The 19,443-nt window shown below is 41.1% G+C and overlaps 4 protein-coding genes across 4 annotated transcripts; 3 read left to right on the forward strand and 1 right to left on the reverse strand.

Annotated features, from left to right (window-relative positions):
* The first annotated feature begins 1 nt into the window (after position 1).
* Positions 2-2,332, forward strand: LOC145458326 (mediator of RNA polymerase II transcription subunit 27-like). The gene has a single exon (XM_080336660.1). The coding sequence runs from the start codon at positions 2-4 to the stop codon at positions 944-946; it is 945 nt and encodes a 314-aa protein (XP_080192786.1). The 3' UTR covers positions 947-2,332.
* Positions 2,333-2,382: 50 nt separating this feature from the next.
* On the forward strand, positions 2,383-5,301 carry LOC145458324 (uncharacterized). The gene has a single exon (XM_080336659.1). It carries the CDS (start codon positions 2,390-2,392, stop codon positions 5,135-5,137), a length of 2,748 nt encoding a protein of 915 aa, XP_080192785.1. The 5' UTR covers positions 2,383-2,389; the 3' UTR covers positions 5,138-5,301.
* A 234-nt stretch (positions 5,302-5,535) lies between these two features.
* Positions 5,536-7,344, reverse strand: LOC145458327 (SAYSvFN domain-containing protein 1-like). Its single transcript, XM_080336661.1, has 2 exons — positions 7,308-7,344; positions 5,536-6,161 (listed from the first exon to the last, which is right to left on the reverse strand). The coding sequence occupies exon 2, from the start codon at positions 6,115-6,117 to the stop codon at positions 5,656-5,658; it is 462 nt and encodes a 153-aa protein (XP_080192787.1). The 5' UTR covers positions 6,118-6,161; positions 7,308-7,344; the 3' UTR covers positions 5,536-5,655.
* A 5,307-nt stretch (positions 7,345-12,651) lies between these two features.
* LOC145458932 (phosphatidylcholine:ceramide cholinephosphotransferase 1-like) lies at positions 12,652-18,572 on the forward strand. The gene is made up of 8 exons (XM_080337445.1): positions 12,652-12,790; positions 13,020-13,156; positions 15,086-15,187; positions 15,255-15,447; positions 15,506-15,623; positions 17,066-17,219; positions 17,285-17,451; positions 17,517-18,572. Exons 2-8 carry the CDS (start codon positions 13,087-13,089, stop codon positions 17,697-17,699), a joined length of 987 nt encoding a protein of 328 aa, XP_080193571.1. The 5' UTR covers positions 12,652-12,790; positions 13,020-13,086; the 3' UTR covers positions 17,700-18,572.
* The last annotated feature ends 871 nt before the right edge of the window (positions 18,573-19,443 follow it).

A 19,443-nucleotide genomic window follows, 5' to 3' on the forward strand; every position in this document is an offset into this window, starting at 1 on the left:
AATGGCGGATTATAGCCAAGCGAAGCAATTTTTATCACACTCTCAACATGCCATTAACGCAACACAGCAACTGCGTACCACGGTAGCAAACGTGTTTGAGTTTCTGCGTGACGGTATCAATGGCGAAGAAGGGAAGAATCAGTTTCTGCAAACGTTTCAAGATCTTCTCGTGGCCGTTAACAAGGACTTTAGCGAACTCGAGAAGTTGGGCAATTCGATGTCGACAATGCCAGACGTTGGGAACGCGGCTTTGGGTCCCGCCGGGAATTTATGCATGGAAGGCGACGCCGATGAGAACAATCTTTTTCAAGACACGTTACTAGCGTACCAGTGGTACACGAAATTACACAGCCGCGCACAGATCGCGTCCAGTCTCGTGCCCATGTACAAACGCACCTTGTCCACTTCCGCGATTTCAATCGCCCGCGCCCGTCGCGGCTCGACAAACCCCGCCCAGCAAATGAAGCCCCACTCTGTGAACGCGGCGCACGTGGAGAGTTACATGGCCAACACTCTGCCGCGGCAATTCAGCGATTTGATTATTAAGATGATATACAGCCAAGGCTCGACTAAGATACTGCACGTTACCGTGGGGAAAGTCTTGTACGCGTTGATTCTCTTTCGCGGTTTGATGATTGAGAAAGTGATCGTCCGTGGACTAGGGGAAGATGTTTTCGACGTGGACACTCCGGATATGTTCACGCCGTCGCGGTTTGAATGTATGAGGCACATATCGGACCACGCTTCTTCCGCATTGCTTTACGTTGACCAGTATCTACACGTCCAAATGGACTTGAAACCGAGATTTGTGATGGCTTGGTTGCAAAGCCACAAAGGCCTGATGACGGACAGCTGTCAGAAATGTGGGAAGCATCTCAATAACGGTCTGCCTCCCACTTTTCGAGACTTTAAATCGTATGCGCCGTATCACACGGGGTGTAAATAGAGGAAGCTATTACAATCCTATTTGTTTAATTTTATCATATATTTCACCACATTGCCTTTCATTGCTATCGGCAAATACTATGGTCCTACTGTCCCACCACCGACAAAGTCTGGTTAGGATCTGTAATGTTTTAATCATGATGTGGATCGATAATGTTTAATCAGTGTCATCAGATCATTGAATCGAAGTCATTGATTCTTTGAACTCGATGGAAATATCCATTCAAATCATATCGCCCGACCTATCAGGCAATTTTACTCGATATAAGAAAATTGTTTTTTGTGAGACAGCTATGTACCTGTGGTGGCATGGTGTATGTCAGAGTTTGCCAACCTTGGGGAATTTCATGCTTGTGTGGCGGAGATCGGCGATGTAGAGTCACCTGGGTTCACCTGCTATGTATATGTATAATATACATTTTGTATGCTAGATAAGGGGTGCCCATAATGTGACCTCTGGACTTGAGCTGCTCTTAATCGGAAAAAGTGACTGCTAATTCCATCATAATGAGGCCGCTAGTGAAAGTATCAACCTATTTTTAGTCAATGCCCCATGGTGGAAAAACATGCCAAATTCATCAATTAAAACCTTGAGCAGTAAACAACAGATAAATTGAGCTGGAACTAGCAAGTGGTTGCTTGCAAAACTGTGCTGCCGTTTTAAAAAAAGTTTGTGGAACAGGGGTCTCAAACGCGTGGCCCGCGAGAACATTTTGTGCGGCTCGCATCAAAATTTCGCATTATCAAGTATTTGACAGTATTCGAGTGCCACATATGTTTTTTCAGATTTGAAAAGTTGAAATTCACTCTAAAATTGCTCCCGAAACCAGCGGCTACTCAGCAAACACCCCTAATGCTCACGCTCTACCAAGTACAACTGCAATTTTATTCATAAATATTTATAACTGCGTTTTATTTCTTCTTTGCTACGCTTAAATTGTATAGTAAATCACTTTTGCCCAATGTGTGAAGACAATCTGAAAACTTGATCCTGTCAAATAAGGCCTATTTCAAAATACATTGAATACTGTATATATGCTGTGGCCCGTGGCGTCATCAAAAACTAGTAAATTGGCTGGCGAGCACATTTGAGTTTGAGACCCTGTCCTAAAACATCATAGTCGGGCACCTTTTGGTCGTCAACCAGTTTTTTCTTGAGGAACTGGGCCAAAGTGGTCCATGGAGTGAAAAAGTTTGGTAACCAATGCTCTATGTCATTAGTTATATGAACCCGGCGCTTTGCCTACAGTTACTTACTATCAGTGACTTGCCAGTATTGTTTAGATGCATTTCCTTCGTTCAACTCCAATCATAGCGTAATTGCCACACTAATGTTTGTGAATGGTATATAAAATTATTAACATTATCACTGTATTTATTGTGCAGATGAATTGTTCTTCCTATTAATAGTGCCTTGCTATTTTTTTTACACAAAAACTTCAAGATGATGGGTGGACAGATAATCTTGGAGGAGGACTACGATGAAAACTACGTGCCGACCCAGGACGAAATCAACGAATATGCCCGGGTCATCGGGCTTGTCCCGGAAAACGAGAAAGATCTCATGTGGATCGCCAAAGAGGGGATAAATGCCCCATTGCCCCCTAATTGGAAACCTTGTCAAGACGTCAGCGGAGATATATACTATTTCAATTTTGAAACTGGTGACAGCATTTGGGATCACCCCTGCGACGAACACTACAAAGCGATGGTCGTCAGAGAGAGAGAGAAGCTGAAAAATATGCCGCAAAAGTCTGAAACTGTGAAAAAGAAAAAGAAGAAAAAGGACAAAGGCAAAAAGCAATCTTTAGATGGCGGAAAGCCTCTCAAGCCATTGAAGGGTTTGGATAAACCGGGTCAAGGGAGTGGGATGTTATCTCCCATCGGCCGTAACCCAGGCTTGAGTCCCTTCTTGGGTGCTAATCTAGGCAGTGTAGAAGACCTCAAACCTGCTTTTGGTGCCACTGGGACTATTGGCAGCACGCTGGGAGCAGAAATCGGCCGGATTCAGCTTGAAAAACTGAAGACTAAGGATTTGGAAGAGTCTGTAGTCGAGTATCGCGAATCGGAAGATGAAGATTCCGATGAGATCACATCCGACATTGACAATATGATTGTCTCGTCGAATTCTGATGAAAACAAACAGAAAAACAGACTGGGAGGTGGAAAAATCTCTGAGAAGGTCGAGGACCCGGTACTAGATGCACCTACCAAGGAAAATATCAAGGCTTTACTCTCGGATAATAGTGACGACCAAATAGACAGCGACGAGCCTGGACAGCCAAAATTCGATTACGCAGTCGCCGTGGAAACAGCAACGAAATCTCTACGAGACAAATTCGAATTCGAGAAGGTTAAACTAGAGGATGAACACAAGAAGAAATTGGAAGAGCTGCGAAGACAGTTACGGGAAGACGCCGAGGAGGAGGAATCGAAATTGAGAGAGGAACACGCGAATTCTCTCACCAGGACGAGGCAGAAGCTAAAAAGCGAAGCAGCCCAAGAGACCAATAAAATTAGGGCGGAAATCGACCTGGCTGCTGCAGGCCTGTCTTCGGAATTAGCAAAGCTTCGGGCAGACAAAGCAAGCCGGGTCGGTGAAGAAAAGAGGAAAATTGACAAGGAATTGGCTGATTTACGGTCACAGTTAGACGAAGACAAGCAAGAAGAGGTGAGAAGGTTGAAATCCCGGCACGATGCCGAATTGAAAGAACTTGTCGGGAAAAGCGTCGATGATTTTGAGACCGAGAAACTCCGTCTGCAAAAAGACTCGACGCATAGAATTGGCAGTGGCGAACACACGAGCGACAGGCTGAGGTTGGACGCGGAAGCCGGCCACATTGAGAAAACCGCTGTCATGGAGGAAACGTTTGCCGATAGGGTCCGCCAACTTGCCGCTGAGCATGAGAATCAGATTAAAGCGCTACGGTCGAAGCACGAGGTCAGAATGAACGGTTTGAGAGAAGAGTGCGACCTGCAGGCTAGGAAGGAAAAGGAACGTCTCAAAGCAAAGGCGGATTACGAGCAGAAAGCGGATTTGAACCGTTTGGAACAGGAATTGTTGAAAAAGAAAGACACGCTGGTAGACAAGTACCAGGCGCAGATGTCGCAGTTGCGGAACGATTTGGAATTGTTAAACACAAGGCGAGCGCATCTTGACTCGCAGAACGAAGAGATCTCCAGGCTCAGTAGGAGGAACGAGGACAAAATGGCGTCGTTAAAATCGAGAACGCAAGAGACGGGACGTAAAACCAGCCAAGAACATATCACGAGAGAACCGGGCGTGTCGGAAAATATTGTGAAAGATGCGGACTCAAGACTTCACATGACAGATTTAGATTTGAACGGGGGTAACGAAGAAATGTTCAAGCCAGCGACGTCCGATATTCATCGCGAACAAACAGAGTTTTACCGACGTTTCTATGGAAACCAGTCGTCTCAAGAGGAAAAGAACAGCGTTAAAAGCGCTCGTGATTTCTTACAAAATCAAAGGACCGCAGCTCGAAAGTCGTTCGAAACCAGGGATTGGCATAAGGAACGTAAAACTGTGTCCACGGAGACGCAGGAATTGCTGAGACGAATTCAAGAGGGCTTTGTGCGGCAAGACGTGGCGCTGGACGCTCGGCCGTCTTTCGCGGAACAGCAACGGCCCAGCAGCGTTCCGTATCCGGCTTCTGACAGAGGGGGTTCCGAATTCGTCACGTCGGACGTGATGCAGTATCTGAAATCGGTCGATGACAAACTCAACACTGTCCTGGGACTGGTGTCGACGCATATACCGCAGAAAGGCACGATTGGAACTGACGTCCCGTTCCAGCACAGGAATGATCCGACTATACCTCCGCAGCTACCCAATGTCCCGCTTAGAGACACGTGGCATCGTTCCGTCAACACCAGGGTCGAAGAGGAACTGCGGAACGTCTCCAAACGTTTCGGCTACGATTTCGAGCCTTCTTACGTGCCGGATATTCCGTACAGAAGCGCAAAAGAGCTGTTGGCCAGCCCAGCAATGTACGATGTGCCTGTTAAACAGCAGTCGGAACCGATTCGTGCATGGGGCGCGATGCCCCCAAGAAACTCGGACATAGACCTTAGATTTATGACAGACTCTCCTAGTGCAACCTCTCCAAGGGGCGTTAAATTGGTGCTTGACGCTAATACAAGCGAACTGAAAGCTGTGCCTGATTTATGATGTAAGATTGTGTTTATTTACTTGTAGAAGTATTTCGTATAGACTGTGGTAGATTGATGAATTTTATTGTAGCAAAGCTCTTTATTTTTATACCGATACTCTTTTCTGATGATTATTTTGTAATGACTATCGTATGAAATTATACACATCTATATCTTGTACAAGTGAATTGTCTCAATGTTAACCACGACTAATGAGAAGAAAATACTGCAGGCGTTAGTGTAACCTAGACACGAAAGGCTGCAATCCCTCCCAATCTTCGACAGCATGATATATGTTCACTGTGTATCTTCATGATTGAAAAAATGTCACTCTTCCTCTTAAATTCTAAGCCTATTGGCCTTCCATTTATAAGCTTTTGTTGTGTATGAACTCTGTTGTTGCATAGGAAATGGGAACTGGGAATGAAAAGCCTGTATTTCAGGTCAAAAAATATATCCACATTGCACCAAGGTCCTGCTAAACATGATCAATATATCTATGATCTAAATTTTAACACACGTGCAATTGTTCATACGTCATCGGACGCTGCGATATCCGATTTCGCTCTCAAACTGCTCGGCTGTGAGAGATCCCTGTATCCTCTCACAATTCGGATTGAAAACCGAGTACGCGCTTGGTTCGTTTTTCAGTTTTTTTCCTGTGCCCGTGTTTGTGTAGATGAAGTAGAACGCAGACAGCAATACATAGACTGCGCCAAATTCAATTTCAATGAATAATCCAAATAGAATCGACCAGAGGAGGACTTTCAGAAAAAGAACCCAGCCGAGCACTGGTAATGTTGGGACGATGTCGCCTAGTCTATTAATTATTGTGGAGTTTTCCATGCGCTTGGTGATAAATCTTCTGAAATCATTCCATACAGACCTCCGCGGTCTTCCCACAGGCTTTACAAAACTAGGCCCTTTATATGTCATCTGAGTGTGGTCTTTGGCTTTCTCCTTCCTGTACTTTGCAAGTCTGTCTTCCACGGATGCCATGATGCGTTCGCTTGTCCGCAGCCAGTGATTCAGGAAATTCTCCTCTGCATATGTAAATGCACATTCAATTTGCTACATTAGTGAGGCAGGATGAATAAACAATGCACTACAGAGATGTCACAGAATGAGACTTTGTGAATAACTATACATTTGGCAGGTTATCCTCATCCCTGGTGTCTACCAAACAATAAGTAGGGATTGATTGGGTGCAACGATTAAAATGGATGATGCACTATCAGGATCGCTTGGATATCGTGTTCATATAAATAAACCAATTTTGTATCAAATTTTGAAGTTTAGCCTACGTGACACCTGACTTGGTGCAAAAGTGGAAGAATGTGCATTGTGCAATCATAGGCCTTTTATCAAGTAAGCAGGGCTCATGAAAACAAGCCTCTGTCACTATATTGCTCGGGAGTGGGCTATACGATATTCTTGGTTTTGTTACCATACTGGAAAATATGTGATGCAAATGTTGGGTTAGGACTACTATCTCACAGTTATTTTGTGGAAGATTCGTGCCCCAGGTTGCATATAGGCCAGAAGCTAACACACATGATGCATAAGCAAATCGGTCTGTTCCGGGTAGTACGAAAAGGTTGGTGTGATCTGCTGGCATCTCGATTATAGACTAGGGCTACCATATTATGGAAATCTGAAATGAGGACACTTTTTCAGACTTGCAAAACCGGTGGAAAATCTTGAAAACATGCCAGACTTAAAAAGCTGTACAAGGCTATATATATCTGCACCTTCCTTGTCCAGCGGCATATGCACATCATGCACTCATGGTATATGCATATCCACAGATCGCATGAATGTATATCATGAGTCGGCGCATATGCCAAAAAAACATCAAGGACAAAAATATACTTCGTCCTTTCCTTGTCGTTGTCGATACGAAATGCGGTCGGTGAAATTGTCCTAGGTTGTGTATATGCTAATATGCAATCCCTGTACAGTGTACATGTACCTGTACAAGGCAAGTACGTGCTGCATAAAGTCAGTGTGGTAACTGGTAAGATTGCTGTCTTGTGGCCGGGTGGGTTCATAATGAGCGCATGATTTCAGCCAGGATGTGTGAAGGAAGGTGTGTTCGAAGCTCGAAGGCGGAGACCCCTCACGTCAAATTCACATCCTCTTTCGTCATGCTGGGTTCTTTCCAAAATGCGACTCTACTCAGTACTCACCAATACGCAACCCGCTAATTTCGATTAGCTACAGTAAATCCTTGCCCATTTGCAAACTTTTTTTCCCATTTGTAAAGCGAGAGCACCAACCCTATCGTCAACTACAGGTGATTTTCTACATTATGCTTGTTTACGTTTTCGTGTTCACGAGGCATGAGCCACAGTGGAATCAGCTACACATCAATGATTTCAATTACTGATAAATTATAGATAACTAACCTACGTAGGTTAGTTATCTATAGCTAAATCTAAAAGGTTAGTAGGATTGTGCCAAAATTTCGAAATTAATCAATCGCAACTTGGCTTTGATATGATGTGCGTATGAATCCGGACTCCGGAGTTTACTTCTGTCATCATCATTGGTTTATTAGCAATTTTATCAGTTCAATTATAGATTGTAAATGTTTACATTCTATAGTTCAATACACCACAAAAATACGATACAATGAAAAGATAGGAAGGTGTCGAAGCGACTTGGAGTAGTCTGTGGAATCAGACACCCACCCACCTTGGCCTAGGCGATGTAAAGAGGAGGCATGCAAACTGAATAAAAAGTAAAGAAGATAGTATAGAAAAAAGCAAGCGACAAAATGGGGTGGCATGTCATGGAAGGCGAGATCGATAGGTCAGTCGTGGTCCAGTAATCTTGAGGATGCACAAGTAGTAGTGATTGCTTGTATTTCGACTTGAATGTGGACATGCTCGTCGACTGTCAGGAATTTATTCGACTATTTTCATGGCCGCAACTTGGGCAATATAACGGTTGCAGTTTCTTCTAAACGCTGCTGTACGTACATCCATCTTTATTGCTACTTCAATAAAATACCTGCATTTTCATCATAAATCAATACTAGTTATCCCGCAAGTGCACCGGGCCACGACCTGACATATCGATCTGGCCTTCCAATACATTCCACCCCTTATTGTCGCTTTTCCTTTTATATTATATTCTTTTATTTTTTGTTCTGTGTGTACTCCTCCTTGTCACGTCGCCTAGGCCAGGTGGGTGTCTGATTCCAAAGGCTACTCCAAGTCGTTTCGACACCTTCCTATCCTTTCATTGTATCGCAGTCTTGTGATGCTTTACGTCAATTGTACTGCTGTGAAAGAGTCTCACAAGTGGTCTCTCAATAAACCGGTATCATTTCTCAACTACAGAATGTAATGACACCTGTGAGTTTATCCGATCATTATGAAAAGTTATGATAGAGAATCGCACTGGTAGTAAACAAAACTCCTCGTGCATGACGTAATTCTGAAACTGCAGCGCAGATGTACCGATGATGAACTGCGGTGATTGATTCTTTTCGGGTGTTACCGCACTTTGGTCGAGTTCGAAGTCCGGCTGCAGTTTAATGACCTATGAGAATAGTATTGTGTTTGAAGACGGTTGTCTGCATATCGCGCTACTGGAGTGACGGATATATTGTAGATCTGTTGAGGGACTAGTATAGACCACTGGTATTCAATGTCATTGTATCGCAGACTTGTGGTGTTTTGAAATGATGAAATTTTAATAATAAACTGAACTGAGCTATAAGATGATAAACTGATTCATATGGGAAGATTGCCTCCTTTTACCATTCTAGTTTTTATTCATGCTGTGCATAGGCGGAGGTACGAAATTAATTGACTTGACCACGTCATTTCGAATTTTTCCTTAATCACAATGGTATTTCGAATTGATTGAAATAGTTTGAAAAATGCTGATGATGTAACACATATTGAATGCAAACATGCCGACTATTGTAAGCTGTCTCGTAGTGGTGTTGATTCTGGGCTGGAATCAAGTTACCTTTTCCATAATTGCTTGTGATAGGATTAGATTTAGCTTGACTACCGTGTATGACATGACGTGATGTGACTATAATATAAATAAGGCCGTGTTAAAGCTCACAAGAGAGCAATTGCGTAATGTTTAGAGGCCTAGAGTGGTGCTACTCCAATGCAAGCCAGTGTGCCCAGTTCGTCATATCTAAAAGGCCTTATAAACTGAAGACTAGTGACAATACTAGCATTGGCCTGTGTTATGACTACTGAATTCAGCCAAAAATGATATATACCATAGTATTTTTTGTGGGCCAGTGCATTATTTAGCTGGTCTGGTTGTTTGTCCCGCGCTACTTGATCATATGCACTAGTCACCCACAGACACGTAGCGTACTCGATTCTATCTCTTTACAGGATCTGGGGACTGTTGAATCTAACCATCAGAAATATTTCATTGCGGAAAAGTTGGCACTTTTACTCAGGCCCTATCGTTTCCGAATCTCTGTAAATCCACAGTACAATCATGTATTTGAATAAACTCTATCAAATTGTTTTGAGTCACGCATATCCTTTCAATGTACGGTATTGCAACCGAAAGATAAATCAATATCTAGAAAATGTTATCCAGAAATATTCAACTCTGGCTAGTTGGGTAGTATTGATCAAGTATGGAGATTCAGACACCAATAAGATGCAGTCTGACCTTTCTTGTCTATCAAGTAATATCATGCATGTTCGTTATTTGAATGCAATGTAAGTTCTGTTAGAAAAGGGCCAACGATTGTGACTCTATGAAGTGAATAGTGTAATTTGTGCAATTGGGTGCTATGTTACTGGCCACCGCCTGATGCAAGATTCCCTAAAAGACTATATTTGATCACAATGATTCAATGGTTAATTGGGTACTTGATATCGTGCTAGTTCAAACTTTACAATTCTGGTAAGGGCTTTAATAGAGTGTTGATTTGCATAGGTTGAAACACGTTCAACACTTATGCCGGCATATAATACAAATGAAGTTCAACACACCTGATGACGCAATATGCGACCAAGATTTTTGCAGTTGTTTCATTCGTTGTTCACAAAGAAGGCAGTTGACCTTTATTGGTCAAATGTCCTTCCCATGCATATGCATTATTGCCGTTCATGGTGTCGCGTGGAAATTTCTCTCTTAACATTAAGTCACAGAGCAAGAAAGGAGTAGGTAACCCTGTTTTAAACACTTGATCAACATCAAATCACAGGCCACCACGTCCATTTATGTTGCTAAACTTCAATACGACCAGATTGGAGCTTTCCAGTGATGTTATAAAGGGCATTGTAATTTTGTATTGCTTGTGTAGCCATAGGCATTTCTAAAAGTAGTAGCTGTAAACTATTAATAATATGGGAACTGAATGAGCATAGTGCAAACACCTTACAAAAAGTCACAGCGCCGTTAAAATTAATGGTTACAAAGTTGTTTGGTGCCTTTCCGTATATAATCTCAGTTCTCGGTATAATATTGCCCATGAGTTTGGTCAGCGGGTCGTAAAGCCTGTTCATGCAGCCTAATATAGCTTAGCCGTAATATGCTTCATTGTCACAGCCAGCCAACTGTCGGACAATACGGTCAAATAACACACCGTTCTGTAAAGCATGTGTTCTTGATGAAATATTTTTCGAAACCGAAAATTGAATTGTTAGTGACTTCAATATGGTCGGTAGCCACATATATAAGACCGGTTATGTATTAGCTAACGCAATTTCGTCTCAATTGCATGCACTCTCTCATCCCAGGAAAATCTGTGCCATGTTCATTGGTTCCATCGATATTTTTTCGGGCTCGTGTTACAATTTCCTTGTTGCCCGTGGTATTATTAGAATTGACGTTTTCATTCCCCGTTTTCGCTCCCACTTAACACGTGAAGCATGAAATCATTTCCTGGCATAGAAATATTATTTTGTGGATGTCACATCTTGCTTACTCATTGTCGGTTATATTTCTGTTGTATAAACTTTTATTTTTATTCTAGATAGGCCTTCCCGTATATTTACCAGCATTAAGTGATAATAATATGATTTGTTTTGTTGGATATTCGAGCTCCGTAACCATGCTTTCGGATTGGTCACTAAAATGTTGTTTTCATTAATAATCGTAGTCTTGCTAAATGTTTAGTTAGTATACTACTACAAATCGAGGTTTCAAGGCTCCCACGGTGGGAAGAAAGTATCAAAATTCCTAAACAAGAAATCTCTCAAGTACCAACCGTATATAAATTCGTTACTCGAAAAAAAAAGCACTCAACTTGGATTCTAGTAGACTCGAATTGTTGTCCCAGCCCTGCAAGTATAAACAAACGAACGTGTAACATATTTTCATAAGTAAGAAAATCAAAGTTGAGGTTGAATTGAAGATCTTGCACTTGCGCATTAGGGCTGTTTTTTCTTAAACTGTACTGGCTACTTGATAAAATTGTTAGGTTAGGCCTACCTAATTTCAGCCTACGCACCAAATTTTGTTCAATTCCTGCCAGTAGGAGCATTGCTACAGGAGAAAAAAGTTTCCATTTATTATCTAGAAATGAATAAAAAAAATTCAAAATTTTCTGTTCACCCCGTGAAAGTGTTAGGTTGTCTATAGAAACGATGTTCACCAAATTTGGCTTAATTCCAACCAGCGGAAGCGGAGTTATTGCCGTCGAAAAATTTTGATTATCAATGAAACAGTATTTACGGTGACCAATTCTTTAATTATTTATTATAAGTGTGCCCATTGTAAATACTCTTTTATTCAAATCCAAATTTTTCGACGGCAATAACTCCGCTTCCGCTGGTTGGAATTAAGTCAAATTTGGTGAACATCGTTTCTATAGACAAGCCAACACTTTCATGGGGTGAACAGAAACTTTTGAATTTTTTTTTATTTGTTTTTATATAATAAATAGAAACTTTCTTCTTTTGTAGCAATGCTCCTACTGGCTGGAATTTAACCAAATTTTGTGTGTAGGCTGAAATTAGATAACCTAACAATTTTATCAAGTAGCCAGTACAATCTGAGATAAAAAGTCATTTTTAACACCCTTATTGCACATGTTATAGTCCCCAACAGAAACCTGTCTCAGCATCTTTCTGATGGGATGAAGAGATGAATTATTAATCTATCTGACTTTTGATTTCATTGTATTGTCAAGGCATTTCACGGCGCGGCTGTGAGCTTGAGTGTAATTGACAAATGTCACTCATGCATGTAATTGAATATCGACTTGATCGCTGGTCGTACTATTTTGGGACCCTCTCGACCCGGAATAAAATAACCTTAATCTCTGTTTTTCTGAGTATCTTAAAACAAAATTCTTAGCAAGGGTTCGTTTGTATTGTGAACTGGAACAGCAGTCCTCCAAAAGTTATGCTGACATTGCTGAGTGGACATCTGTGATTGTATTGATCCATTATGCATGGCTCTTTCCATGCCCCATTGCCCCTGTGACGTGCATCCAGCTAGCGAATCGATGGAATAGTTGTTTTCAAATTCCAATCATTATATCAAGACTTGTTTGCACCCATTGTCCTGTTCCCATTGTCCTGTTCCCTTTGTAACGCATGGATTTTTTTAAAGTAAGCTTTGATAAATGTAGATCTTGCATAGCAATAGGCCTAGTCTTCAAAACAATACACCTCAAGCAGTTTTTGTGGAGCATGGACGCGTAAACGGTGCTATCAAAGTGTGTAAGGTATGGGAGAGTTGGTTAATTATTATGATGAACAATTTTTCTCGCCCTATTTTCGTTTCTTAAATTACCCCTTGCTGAAGTAAAGCAAGACTTGTGGTAATTGCTTTGTAACGCGAGAGATGTTGATCAAGGCTTATGCTATTGTCTCTCATCCCAGTTCTTGTTGTGAACATTTATGTGAATTCAATTTCTTTGATTACGCACAACTCTCTTTGTTGAACTGACACAGGTGCCGGTACTTCCCATTCCGAGGTGTTATTTTATTTTTCTGCCACAAGCGTGAGAAATCTGTCACAATGGACGCTTCTTCAAATTCAAATGAGCAAGCTCGTTTTACAAGTGTTACTATACCTTTGTTGAATCCCGGTGAGTGTGAATCTATTCTTCCGATTGGATGCCTCTACTCTAAAAATTTGCCTCAATACAAAGACTATGTTTGGGTTGTCAGTTGCCATACGTCCAGATTTCCCTTGTCTCAGCTGTCTGATATTTTGGTGTTAAGATCTGCACCCTGGATTTATCCGGGATTCTCAAATCATACAGTAAACAGTACTCTAGGTTTTCTTAGCTACGGGTTGCCACTTTTCCGTCACAAACATCCCCAAACCCATCTGCTTCAAATCTGCCCTTAAATCACGGTAGGATAGTGGTATCAAGAATTGGAGATATAGCAATGGCATGCCACCATGATAGAACATTGAATAATCTCTAGCCTAGTCACTAATCATGTTTCTGAGATATCCCATTGTAAGGGCGTGTTGTCATTGCCATTATATGGAATGGTGGTATGGTAGCGGTGACTTCATTGTGTTGTAACTTGGTTGACTAGGATTCAATGTATTCTGAACTCAAATGCGGTGCATTCACGATCCTCCTATGGCACAGTTAATATAGGTTTCATGAGATCGAAAAAGTTGTCAAATCTTTTTATCCTAGTTGACGTATTTTCAATTTCAAATGCCGCATTGTATAATTCGATGGTGACTCTTATTCACGTGTATGTTATGTTTAATAAATTATTTAGTAAATAATTCCAAATTTGGAATTGTACAACTACTGGATTTTCAAACAGCACAACTATTACTAAACTAGGAACTACTCAATTTTTAAAAACTACCAACTTTTGAAAATCCGCAACTAGAACTAGAATTTCTCACTTTTCTAAATTCGCAACTAGAACTAGAAATAGAACTACTCACTCTTCAAAACTCGAAACTCGCAACTAGAAATAGAAGTATTCACTTTTCAAAACCCACAACTAGAACTAACAACATTCGAAAATTAATGCATCGCAGAATAGAGCGCAAACTTTTGACTTAGCCTGCCAACGTATTTCCTGCTTCTCATTCCCAAAAAAATAATTAATTGACCACCTCTGACTTGGGGGTTCCCAAGCTATTAAATGTTAAGAACCGTTCTTAACTGGATTTCATTCTCCCAGGCGACACATTAGTTTTTATTTTATCGGAAATATCAGACATAGATTCGACATTTCACAAGGACAGGATTTCGAGTTTGAAATGGGAGACATTTCGACCCCAAATGCATGCGCTGGCTACGCCACTGTTAGTGGTGTTGACTCTGAGCTAGTAATGGCTGCACACAAACATCATTCAACAGAACACCGGTACCGGTATCTCTATTCACGCAAAACAACGACACGCGCTTTCTGGTTGTTCGGCAACAATTTTTTTTTTTCAAGTGTGCAACTAAAACTAGAACTACAACTGCTGAATTTTCAAAATTCGCAACTAAAACTAGAACTGCTCGAAAAAACGTTAGTTTGTTGACCGTCAACTAACTAAATGAGTACAAGTCGGAATCAAGCAGGTTATGTTTACTTGCAGCAAATATTACTCGAGTGGTTTGTATTCTAAACCAGTTTCAGCTCTCCATTTTCATTTTTTTTCCAATGAAATATTCTACATTATTTTGCTTTACTTCAAGTTTATCTGACTTGACTTCAAATGGGTGCTCTTACATGACTAGCACCAATTGTTTTTGTCCAGGATTTTGGATTCTTGTTTAGTAATTTGCTCTTTCGCTACATGAAAGTACTTCTCTGGTCTACTTCTGATAGCTCACAACCGCGAAGTCCTGTAACTTGGTAGAAATTTGTTTCGAGACGACTCAACTTTGTAGTATTATAAACTGTCTTCGCTACCCTAGTTAGTAACGCAGTTTACCGTGACACTAAGAGCCTTTCATTTCACACTTACTTTCCATTGCGCCACTTCCAACCCATCCAGACTATTTTCAATCGCAATGCAAACTCACTTTTGGTATATTTTTCAGACAACGAACAGTCTGAATTCAGCGCTCCCGCAAACGGACAAGAGACAAAATTTCCTGCGGAAAAATTCAAAACGTTGGTTGCACTGCTGTACTTATTTTTTGGTAGGTGGCCCTGCGCTGTTTTCTTGGGGATGACGATCGTCTCGTGACGGCGAATTTCTTTTTTCAGGTTTTGTGGTATCTGTTAGTGTGTTGCAAATAGTTCACGAGAGGGTGCCAACGATGGAGTCGTGCCCGCCTTTGCCCGATATCGCGTTTGATTTTGTGCCCAGACGAATCGAATGGGCGTTTGACGTGTGTGAGATTAACGGCATGATCCTCGTCGGCGTTTGCTTGTTGATATTACTTTTGCACAAGCACAGGTGACGCTAGACCGTTGAAATAGTCGTCGCATTTTATTGACCCAATTTTGGTTTTCAGGTGGATTATTGCTAGAAGGGTGTTTTTCATTCTTGGGACGCTGTACATCTACCGCACCATAACTATGCTTGTGACCACCCTGCCTGTTCCAGGCGCACATTTTCACTGTGCTCCAAAGGTAATGCTCCAATGCATATTAGTTTGTCGAAACTAAACAGCTGAATGCTGTGTAGTTAGTTTACCTTCATACAAGGGATTGGCTAACATATTATCGTACAAAACACTGTCTAAGTGCTATTAAGTAGTGTTACTGTTAGTGTTATTAGTTCCGCAGTATAATGAGATATATGTTGTATGTGCAATGCATTAGAAATGTTTCCAGCGATAGTCTTTTCCTCACCAAAGCATCAAATTATCAATCCATGCTATCCATCAACTATACTATCACTTAACGAGCAACAATGTCACACAAACTTCATGTTCTGTCTGCTTGCGGTTATGCATGCAATTCTTCTCTATGAGTAGCCAAGTCACGAAACCACTTGTCGGGTGAGATGTGGTTGAACATTCGGCACTATCAGACACCCACAACTCCGTTGTGTAATGGCAATCTTCGAGTAAACTATGTGTTACAGTAGTTTAAAATTGACTTTATAGGCTAGGGGAAGCTCGTTGCCTTCAATCACTGTTCAAAAAGTTTACTTCTTTGTTTATTGCGAAATCTACCAAAATTATTGAATGTCTAAGGATGCTTCATTTAGGTTATGAAAGTGATTTTTTCAACTTTTATTGTAAACGGCACCACAAAAATGGGCTGTTAATATGCTCTCTGAACGAGACAACCGTAGTCTACTACGTTGTGTATCTCCTTACCGTCAAACCTGCAATCAAAATATTATTTGTTCACTATATTTTCTTAACGATAAAGCATAGCTTTTACTTCACTTTGTAGACCACTGTTTCTCATGGCATTATTTGGTACGCAGAGTGAATCCCAATGAAATGCTTTGACATCACGAATAGAGTCAATCCTCGTTATGAATTGTGAGATATATTCCACCACTTTCCATTGCCGCGGTTGGGACCATTTTGTGAAGTACTATCGACACTTGTCACTGGAACTTCAGAGAGATGTATAATGCCACCGTCTGATTGAAAAAGAAAATGTATTTCGTTAGTCAGGCTGACAATTTGATGCTAAACATTTTAGTAAGCTGATTCTTGACACTTTTGTAAATGCTTGGTTAATTTAGTAGGCCTAACCAAAATTCTGTTGGAATTGAGAACATTGCATCCCGGACCATGAGTAGACTGCCATATTTCGCATATTCTGCCTGGATTAGAATGTATGCTCTAATCATATCCGTTTAATGTACGTACGCTTGTACAGCTGCAGCATTACCGTCCTTAAAATGAAAATCTGCAATGAGCTATCAAGAACCAACGCAGTTGAAGTGTATATCGCACATTATATGAATAATGACAAACCATAATAAACGTCTGTCTGAAATTACACAGCCGAGATCAATGTAATATAAATAAAGCTGTTGCCAACTCTAGCCTGACAACAGTCGTCGAGTACTTGAAGCACTTCTCGCGAGCCGGTGTTTTCTTTGTCAGGTTCACGGGAGAATCGGAATGATGGTGTATCGAGCTGTAATGCTGCTAGCGGGAGGCGGATTATCAGTAACAGGCGCCCACAACCTGTGTGGTGATTATTTATTCAGCGGGCACACCGTCATATTAGTGGTTACTTACTTGGCAATAAAAGAATGTGAGCCGCCTACATTGTGGATCTAAGTATTTCACGGTTTTATAAACGGTTATTTGTTTTATCAGACACTCCGTTGGTTTTGTGGCAACTGCGGTGGTTGTGTTGGGTACTGTCGGCCACCGGAATCGTAAGCATTTTACTGGCGCACGATCATTACACGGTTGACATTGTCGTAGCGTATCTCGTCGCTACGAGACTTTTTTGGACTTATCACACAATGGCAAGCTCAACGGTCAGTAATAATAACATGAGGTATGCGTACATACAATCTAAATTTAGCATGGTGACTCTTTGCAGATGCTTAAACAGCAGTCAAAGTCCAACCACTGGTCGAGGACATGGTGGTTCAAGATTTTCAGATATTTTGAGGAGAACATTCGTTACAACGGCACTCTTCCGGCCGAATATGATTGGCCGTTGCCGTGGCCTAGGATTATGAAACACTCGGTAATACGGCGGTCGCCTGTCAAGGGAGTTTAAGGCTCAAGGTGTTGCGTCTTTCTAATTGTATAGCAACTGTGATTGGGACCAATTAATGCTATCGGCCTGAGAATTGTCATGGGATTATTTCAAGCCTGGAAATTGTTACGGAGTACTGCGAGTGTGGCCTGCACTCCACAGATCATGTGTCGGATATGACCTATGTTTTATTGCAGAATTTGGTTACAAATCTCAATTCTTGTACTTGCGAGAAGTTGTTGAATTACGTTCTGTAGAGATCGCATGTCAACATGTAGTCGATACTCCTAGACCTGAGGATACAATGTCCCCTAGAGAAGAAGGCATACTTGACTAATTTGTTATTGTATGGGTCGGTTTTTTAACAAATTTCGCATGTGCAATTATTCCTCAACGAGGAAACACATTGCCTGTAGGTTCACGTTGTTTCTATGTCTGTTTTGGCGATGAGTCATTGTCTTATGTAATTAGTTTCCTCTGGCCTGGCACCAGAAACGTTATACTCGTCAATGAGTAAATCATTGCTGTCCTGTATTTACTAACAACCGTTTATAATGTGATTTCTTATTCCCTTGCCGTAAGCTACGACTATTTTGCCAAATGTCCCCATTAGAGATGCTTCTGATGAAATTCATTACGCGTTTGCTGCTGTAGAACCGGTAGCGCTGTCCTGTGACCCAACCGACGTTGTCGTGTTGATGATTGAAAACATTGCGTAACCTTTATTTATTTTATGCATACCCGGCCAACTTTTGTTCAATTAATTGCACTTTGAATTTGAAATCCATGACAAGATTCGTTTTGAAAGCTAACTTGATATTATACTTTTACGAATTGTCGATATGAAATCGATATTAATCTGTTACTTTTTATAGTAACTCGGCCGTAGTGATCCTGTGTAGTTACCTGGTAATTTTGCATCAATGTTGCAATCAACCTGACGGTTGATTTTTAACCTCTGTAGACGCCTCTTTTGCCACCCACCCGTATCATTAGCATGACTCCATATGATACTATTGTGCTCGGTCATTAAGCCATGAACTCGGATATTATAGAATACGTTGGCTTTGAAAAGATATTATGTAGTCGTTCATTTTTTTAGATCAACCTGGGTTACCTGTCTATCATTTGAGTTTAGAATGAATGTTATTGACTTATTGTATAGGCAACTAGTCCCATCAAGGATGCGTTTGGCTCTATTAATGTCTCTAAGCATTTCCCCCGTTCTCGTGGTGGATATTTATTGTTGTCAGTTCATGTCCTCGACATTATTTTGATCGGTAAATATTTGCTTTACAATGGAAGGTGATCAGTGCTATCATCAGTCATTTACGTGTGACCTTAAAACAACGTCCATCCTGAAATCCAGATACGAGTCAATCAGTAATATACTATTTTGTATCTGAGTTTGTGTTGCAGTGTTACCACATTTGCTCGAATATTGCATGATATTGATATTTTTACAAGTTGTGACGTGTGTGTATCTGTGTAACATATCATCCGAGCGGGCTGTTTACACCCTGATTAATTAATTTTCAGTATTGCATGTGAAGGCCATCAACATTTCAAGTGGCTCCCATTATACATGTGTGCTACCTTGCCATTTCTCCGTGAGCAAAATTTGGTTCTAAGAATGCTTTCTATTTGACTTTCTCATCAAGTGCTTAGTGTATCATATCATAGACTGCGGCAGTGTCCTGTGTTGTCTGTGGTCTAGTGCAATTTTGCCCATACTTACCGATATCCGATGCTTCATTGTTCTTTG

Source organism: Botryllus schlosseri, chromosome 16, assembly GCF_051294905.1.
Source record: "Botryllus schlosseri isolate E-star chromosome 16, Bs_hap1, whole genome shotgun sequence".
Lineage (NCBI taxonomy): Eukaryota > Metazoa > Chordata > Ascidiacea > Stolidobranchia > Styelidae > Botryllus > Botryllus schlosseri.